The sequence below is a fragment of the Acomys minous genome (genome assembly GCF_964271855.1).
Source record: "Acomys minous genome assembly, chromosome: 13".
Classification (NCBI taxonomy): Eukaryota; Metazoa; Chordata; class Mammalia; order Rodentia; family Muridae; genus Acomys; species Acomys minous.
In genome coordinates, this window is record NC_140495.1 from 40,837,640 (window position 1) to 40,846,217 (window position 8,578).

Consider the following 8,578-nt stretch of genomic DNA (forward strand, 5'->3'; position numbering starts at 1 on the left):
ACCGGTGTGCCGCAGTGCATGCACGCACGCCCAATATACACTCATTCAAGTAGATACACGTAAATAACCAAGAAGAATAAACATAAAAGTATTAACTAGTTATGCAAGAAGCAAATTCTTTCTTGACTTCTTTGGAACAAAAAGGGACTATGTCCTTATTAACAGTCCAATCTACGTGGGCCAAAGTTAAAGAAGTTCAAGTGTGTGGACAGTGTTCAGAACAGAGGGCGTGTGCAAGGAAGTATTTTCTCATTATATGACTTATGTGTAGTAATTGCTGTACTTGTGTTTAGTTCTTTCATTGAGTAAGATCAACCTAATATTATCAAAATATTGGCCATAGTTTCTAAAGGGCTTTAATTATTTTGGAAATAAGACACACGTGCAAATATAAAGAAGTTACCCCAAACAGCGAAGTATGCCGAGCTGTCGTTACTGGCCTTGTGTGCCTGCTTTTGTTTTGTTTTCAACACTTACGGTGTTTGATTGAAATGTGTGGTACTGATTTTCACATAAACTGCTGACTTGAGTTTAATTGAAAATGTGTATCTTTCTTCTCTTTATAGAAAGCATCATTATTCACCAGTTGCGAATGAGCTCCAGATGAGACCCCCAAGCACAGCCCTCAGGCATCACTAAGGCCCACCATGCTACTGATGTTGACTGCAAACGCCCTAGGACTTGCATTAACTTTTTTTTTTTTGAGGATACAACTTAACAGCTAAAAAAACCATATTGTGGATGATATGAAAATATGTGGTAAAAAGCAACTGAATCCTTGTGCCCAAAGAAAGTTTTCTTCTCTTTGCAAAGCTTTCAGGTCTGTGGCACATGCTGTATAATTTATTTTTATAATACATTTTGTAATGTGAATTTTTTTCCCCTAGGGTGTTTCTTTTCTCATAGTCTGTGGACTGCACTTTCAGGTCTTCAAAGTATTGATATTGTGTGTTCAAAAAGCTTAACCTATCATTTTCCTTTTATTAATTTGTTATTTTTAAGGAAACAATAACATAGTGCTCTATCTCCCTGGACAACTTTAAGAGGTAAAGCCTAGAAACAGTGGATTCCAGGAGCTTTATTGCTCATGTGATGCTCTGTTTCTGCCTGTGGGTCAGTACTAAAAACGGTGTTCTGACTTAGGAGTTTAAGTATTTAACACAGTTCGTAAGTGTCTCTGTCTGGTGTTCTATATGGGAAACAAACAGCTTCGACTGGCAGTTCAATTTTATTTGTATCTACATTATTTAATTCTCTGCACAAAACATAATGGGGACTGTGATGCCAAGTTATTTCCTACATAGTACCCCCTGTCCCAGGAAAGCTTGCAAATAAAAACTGGCCTAGATAATGTCAACTTTTTTTTTCCAAAAAAATAAGGAGACCCAAAGGTAGATAGTCATTTCCCTCTGACTTTGATAGACTTTCAAAACTATTTGTAGGTAGGAAACAACTCCTCCTATTACTCTTCTTTGCACAGGTTCTTGCTATGTATCATGAGCTGGCCTAAAACTGGCTGTGTAGACTAGGCTGGCCTTGAACTCACAGACCTTAAACTGCCTGTCTGTGCCTCTCTCCAGTGCTGGGACCATAGGCATCACACCCAGCTAAGAATATATTTTTAAAAGAATTTAAAGCCTACCATTTATTACTCAAGTCTCACTGTCAGAGGTGCTGTTGGATTTAGGTTTGTGTGAAAATGTGAGGCATACTTGAAACTCTAGTAAAATTAAAAAAAAAATCCTGCTGCTGGGGGTATATTTCTAATAAGATCTTTAACATAACTTTGAAGAGTTCACACTTCAGTTTCTAAACACAGAGTTTTGTTTTGTTTTGTTTTGTTTTAAATCATACTACGCCAGTGTGATTAAAGAGCCAATGCACCTTCTGAGTGTCATGAGGTAAGTAAAATTAGCCAAGTAATGTACTGTAGGCTCACCTCTGTAGTCCCCAAGCTTTACCCACACCAGCCACAGAGGGATGTCTCTCTGGATAGGAAACACAGTGCTAAACTTCCTCCCTCATGTAACTTGGAAGGTTTTAATGTATTCTGTGCAACTGACAAATTATATTCAGTATACACTATAAATTAAAGAACTATATTTTCTAAAAAAAATATTATTGCATTTTTAAAAAGTAAAAGATTATGTTAGGCTTGCCCAAGCTTGAATGATTGTAGCTTTGACTACTGTGGTTTCTATTACTGACACAGAAGCCCAGACTATGTGTGTGTGTGTGTGTGTGTGTGTGTGTGTGTGAAGATTTTTAAAGCGTGGTTAAGCTTTTTTAAAAGCTTTTAAAAAAAATGTTAAAATGTAATGACATTGTCAGTCACAATTTTTGTTTTATTTAGTATTTTTATATTGACAGTGAAGTAAAATTTTGAGGTGGAACAGTTACTGAAGCTTAATTATTTGCTCTAAAGTAAGTCATCTGGGTAGATGATGAGATTTTCTTGCCTACCTCACCACGGATTTGCTTCAACATGAGTGACAGATAAGTAAAATGAACACACTAAATTTGAATCAAGAGAAGAGAATATTAAGAAAACAACAATCACATTTTAGCAACGTTGTCTAATTGTAAAAGTTGCCTTCACAAGCAATTCTGGCACCAGCCTGGATTACATCACACAACTTGGATTACTTTTACTGTAAATAAGTCTCCATCAATTTGAATGAGGCTAACTTTTGGATGGAATGATTTAGATGTTTTCTGAAGTGTAAGCAGTATTTCTAGCTCAAGGCACGATTGAATTAACCCATTGTTCTGTGCTTGATTTGTTGTTGTTTTGTTCTGAAGACAGGGTCTCTTTCTGTAGCCCTGGTTGACCTGGAACTCACGGAGATCCTGTGCTGGGAATAAAGGTGTGCAATGCAGTTCCCCAGCCCTTCACTTGCTTCCTGAGACAGGGTGTCATCATTTGGCCCAGGCTGTTCTCAGACACACTCTGTAGCTAAGGATAGGTTTGAACTCACGATCTTCCTGCCTCAGCCACCTGCGTGTTAGGACTGTAAGCATAGGTCACAATGCTGACTACACCTTTCTTCTTGATAACTGTCTTGGCTTATTTGATTTTGGTTTTCACGATATCTTCTGCATTTCTTCAAGTGTTCATAAAGTACTGAGATTGGTGAAAATAGTGGATAGTGTACAGGGTGCTAGTGCCCAGAATGTACATAAAATATGAATCCATTGAGTCTTAAGATGACCGCTAAGATGCCGTGCTGTGGAATTTCTGGTTCAAGCACTAACAGCAACACAGACACTACAGTGGAGCTTGTAAAAGTCTGAGGCAAAGTGGAATAAGTGGTTTATTAGGCAAGTGACGTTTTTATCCAATGCCACAACTGAACTTTTCTGGAAATTCAGAAAAAGCATGGCAGAAGTTGAGTGTGTTAGTGTATGTTTGAGCAACACATCTAAAAGTAGCAGAAATGCAAAATGAAACCTAAAACTCACAATTGGTACCTGAGGCCCATGCCCTTTTACCTCCACTACTAAGCCAAACCTAAAAAGACCAATTAGAAGGCAAAGAGGAAAAGAATTTTAAAAGCTGACAGAGGCTTATAAAAATTAGACGTTTTATGGCCATTAGTATTTGTTTTCTAAATTTTCAGTATTTGTTATAACTACATAACTAAAACTGTGTTCTTTATGGAAAGTGCAATAATTTTACCATGGTGTAATAAGGCATTTCTGCGTTTTTTTTTCTTCCTGTGGCTCATGTTATTTGGGGGTATTCACTTCGTCATTCAACAGATTTTGTTACTTATCACTACAAATTTGAATTTTTAATCTATTTTTTATTAAACAAAAGAAAATAAGGTATTCATTTATCCAATATAGTAAATATATAATGTGATCAGTCAATCTTAGAATTCAAGATTTAACAAGTTTTAACAGTTTTCAAAAGCAAGAGTCTATTTTTAAAAACTTTTAGAAATACATTCTAGTTCCTATCACTCTTAATTTGTCTCCATAAGCTATATTAAGTACATAAATTTTACACTGAAGTGACATGATTTTATGAACTTGTATTTTATATGAATGTAAATACCTTGTTTTCAGCTCTTCATAGGTGACTGAAATTACAACTCAAACATTTATGTGTTACTTTTAAAATCAAAAAAAGTTTATGGAAATCTCACCGGAGTATGAAAAAATGACAATGAAATATAAAAGCATCGTTCAATCTTCTTTTTAGATCAGAACACATATTCATAAAATTAAAACAATTTAAAATAAATTTACAACTTTTCTTTTTTTTTTTAACAATTATTTTATATGTGAATGCATATGTGCCTATGATGGTGTGTGTGTGTGTGTGTGTGTGTGAGTGTGTGTGTGTGTGTGTGTATTTGCATGTGTGTGTGTGTGTGTGTGTGTGTGTGTGTGTGTGTGTGTGTGTGAATGAGTGTGTGTGCGCCCAGGTGCAGGTACTCCAGGAGGCCAGAAGAGGGCATTGGATCCCCTGGAGTTGAAGTTACAGGTAGTTTTGAACCACCTGACATGGATGCTAGGCACCAAACCTGGATCCTCTCTCTGCAAGAGCAGCAAGTACGCTTAACCACTGAGCTGTTACTCCATCTCCACAGCTTCCCTTTATTCAAAGTTATAGCCTTAAAAGAGCTGTTTAGGTCTACGTTTCAGACTTCCTTCGTGTCTTTCTTATGGCGGTGTAGATGTGGCAGAGTAGGGTTGTCAAAATGAAGGCCGTTCTTCTCAGTTACACTGTAGTTTGATTCTTTAGTAAAATAAAAAACTGTAAGCTTTCTAAGAGCTAACTGGCTAGGAAGGCCCTCTTGTCCTTCCCCACCACATGCAGTATCAGTATTCATGTCCTATTCTACTCCTGACTATTGCTAATCATAGGCAGATCTTCAGTAGAACAGACATACCCAAGGCTCTGCCACAGGCACGCTGGGGTGATGGCAATTTGGAAATGGTTTCTGTAAAGAGGGATGGAGGTGACGTGGGTTATGCTTAACCTCTTATTTTATTGGCTCTGTTCCAGAAATGGTGCCTCCTCCTAACTTACCTTTGCTTTACTTGGAATAAAGGAGTGAGCTTTTCTTGCTTATTAGTTAGAGATGTACCTATCAAAGAAGCAAAGGGCCAGAAAGTTCAAAAAGGCTATTGCTGCCAAGCCTGACAGCCTGAGTTCAATCCCCAAAGCCCACAAATTTGAATTTGTTCACTGATCTCCAAATATATGCCATGGGACAGGTGCTCCCAGACATACATAAACAGACACACACACACACACACACACACACACACACACACACACACACACACACTAAATAAATGTACAAAGAACCTTCGAAAAAAGCAGACAGGAAGGGTATTTTAAGCCAAAATACTTCCTGTAGACAAGTTGCAGGTGCTAGTGTGCCCTGCACTAGCAGGGGCGAACTTTGGCAACCAAAAGAATAAAAGAAAGCCAGCCGGGCGTGGTGGCGCACGCCTTTAATCCCAGCACTCTGGAGGCAGAGGCAGGCGGATCGCTGTGAGTTCAAGGCCAGCCTGGTCTACAAAGTGAGTCCAGGACAGTCAAGGCTTCACAGAGCAACCCTGTCTCGAAAAACAAACAAACAAACAAACAAAAAAAAAAAAGAGAGAGAGAGAGAAAGCCTGGATGTGCCATGGTTTAAGAACACTGGCTGAGAAATTCATTATTAATTTGGATTTTTACAAGAGAAAATGTGTCAGGACCCAAACTACATTGAAATGAATTTGTTAACCTCAGAGTTCTGGGCTTAGTGACCATGGGGAGGGAACCAGAACAACCTCTCCATCCCAGGCTGCTTGGCAACAAGGTGCATTGTCTACTTCTGCGTCGAAAACTTAGTCAAGGTACCTATGGAAGATGACAAATTCTGAGTCATTCTCCCTACTCAGGGCAACTTCTAGGTTCCAGGTACAGTAACTTGATGCACAGGGAAAGTACTAGAATCTAAAATGGAATCTCATGGACCTCCCTTCCCCTCGCCCCCCTCCCCCTTTCTTTTTAAAGACAATCAGGTATTCCTTGGTTTCCTGGGATAGTTGCAGCATTTCTTTCAGAGAGAATCACAGTCTCTAAGGAGCATAAAACCCTTTTTTCCTTCTCCTCAGGGCCCAATTTTTAAAAATCTCCCTTATGTTCATGGGTGTACCAGTTCCTTGCTTCAGTAATAACATGCCCAAGAAATCAAGTTTATACTGGCTCACAGTTTTGGAAGTCAGTTCCTGGTGCTTGGCTCTGTGACGCACAGCATGTCCTGTCATGGTGGGAGTCTGTGGCACAGGAGGCTTCTTCACTTCAAGGTAACCAGGAAGCAGAAAGACTGGAAGGGAACAGAGTCTCAGTAACCCCTTCAAGTGCATGCCCTCCTGACATAGTTGGAGTAAGAACGGCCCCATAGGCTCAAATATTTGAATGTTTGGTTTCCAGTTGGTGGACTATTAGGAAAGATAAAAAGGCGTGGCCTTCCTGGAGGAGGTGTGTCACTGGTGCTGGGCTTTCAGGTCACCAAAGACTATGCCAGGCCCAGTCTCTTGCTCTACTTGCAACTTGCAGGTCTGGTCTAAGCTCTCAGCTATAGCTCCAGAGCCATGGCCCTGCCTGTCTGATCATGGAGTTACCCTCTGAAAATGTAAGCAATAACCCAACTAAATTATTCCACTTGTATGCAGCCTTGGTCATGGTGTTTTATCACAGCATTAGAACTACGAAGACACCCCCATTGCTGTAACTTCCTCTCTAGACTCCATCTTTTATGGTTTTACTATCCCCATCCCATTAATGCCATGCACTGGGGTCTAGCCTTCATTACGCTGGGCTTTGGGGGACATTACAGATTGAAGTGATAGCAACTGGTATTGCTGTACAAATCTGTGTCCAGTTTATACACTTCGTAAAAAGCTTGCACACTCCCCACAGTTAATTCAAGAAACTTGCACAGAGCTCCAGCGGCCCCATTGATTAGCATCTGGTGCTTGTACAAGATAGTGGGTACATTGTGTGTGTGTGTGTGTGTGTGTGTAAGGGATTGAACCTGGATCTCACACATATTTAACATGTGTTCTACCCGGGAGCTACACCCCACTCTTTGGATGTTTTGAAATAGCAGCCCCTAGAATGAGGCCTTGACTACTCTTCTCTCCAGTTCCTGATTTTCCCTCCAACTTCCAGATCTTTTCCTCTGACCACAGCCACATTAACTCTCTTTCTTTCCCTCCTCTATCTTGCTTACTTTCCTTCCCCCTTTTCTCTCTTTATGCGTAGTGTTTTAATGTCCTTTGCAGGAAGCTATGTTAGTTCAAGTCCCAGATACTTTGTAGGCATCCAGTGACATGCTTCGGACCCTCAAAGTTGCTCTCTGAGGATCAGTGCTGTAGACAATGTGCTCTGTGTCTTCCGTTTCAAGGAATTCAGGTGGCCAGTACTTCCTGGAAACTTCTGTGGCCACAGAAAGTTTTAGATGGGGACCACTGATTCTAAGTGAAGATAGGCTCTCTGTAAGGACCAGGGGCCCGCAGAAGGCTCCCAGACAGTCTATACTGCGTTAGCAAGGCACATATATGCTCATTTGTGTTCACTTCACTTTTCAAAGGGGCCGGACACTGGCTTCCACATGGAACACTGGTCCCAGCAGAGACAAGTGGAACAAGTGAACTGCGTAAGTTAATGGCTTAGTTACTGTTCTACTGCTGTGAAGAGACACCGTGACCAAAGCAACTCTTCTAAAAGAAAGCATTTGTATGGTGGCACGAAGGTGGGCATGGTGCTGGAGACGTCGCTAACAGTTACATCCCGATCCATAAGAAGGACAAAAGCTGTGGGCTTTTGAAACCTCAAAGCCCTCTCCCAGTGACAGACCTCTGCTAACAATCCCTCAGCTATTCCAAAAAGGCCTCACTGTTGGCCTTCCTGCTTGGATGGAAGGGTGTCCTGGGACTCTGGAGCCCCAGGAAGCACACAGATCTGAAGGGAGAAGGTATCCCAATGGATAAGACATGGGAGCCCAGGAACCACACAGCTCTGAGAGGAAGCCTCCTTGGCAGAAGCACTCAGCTCCCAGGGGAGGGTAGGCCCAGCTGAGCTCAGGAGCTCAGGAGCCTCAGCCTTGCTCTTCTTCTTTTCATTGCTTCTTGGCTTCTTCCAATGAGTCAGTCACAGCAGGCAGTAAATCTCATAAAAGATATTATTGGGAGGGTCTAGGGTGTGGAGGGATGAATGCAGGGTTGGCTGGCCCTGTCCAGGTAGTGGACAGTAGGGAATTGAATAGACACCGCCTTTATATAGGACTTCTTAGGGTGTGGAGCTTTCTTGGGCAGAGATTTCCAGGGTCAGGATTGGTAGGATTTCAAGTCCTGAGCTTAGGAGAGCTCAGGGATTGGTGGATTTTTATTCAGACTTTTCACCTAAAGTTAGCATAATCTAAGAAGGGTCCTATTGAGGGGGCTTTGTGACAGTTAGAGGCTGGAAATGCCTCTGTGACAGAGAGGCCTGGGGGAGGGGCCTGGCTGCTGCAGATAATTCAGGCAGAGGCTTGGCCACTTTCCTGCCTTGAGGGTTTACAAAGTTTAT

General features: G+C 41.1%; 1 protein-coding gene across 1 annotated transcript in view; it reads left to right on the forward strand.

The window, feature by feature from the left end:
- Positions 1-3,744, forward strand: part of FILIP1 (filamin A interacting protein 1) — a 187,881-nt gene extending 184,137 nt beyond the window's left edge. The window contains exon 7 of the mRNA XM_084754261.1: positions 567-3,744. Within this exon, the coding sequence (XP_084610387.1) occupies positions 567-607 (41 nt within the window). The 3' untranslated portion in view covers positions 608-3,744. The remainder of the gene's footprint in view (positions 1-566) is intronic.
- Positions 3,745-8,578: the final 4,834 nt, after the last annotated feature.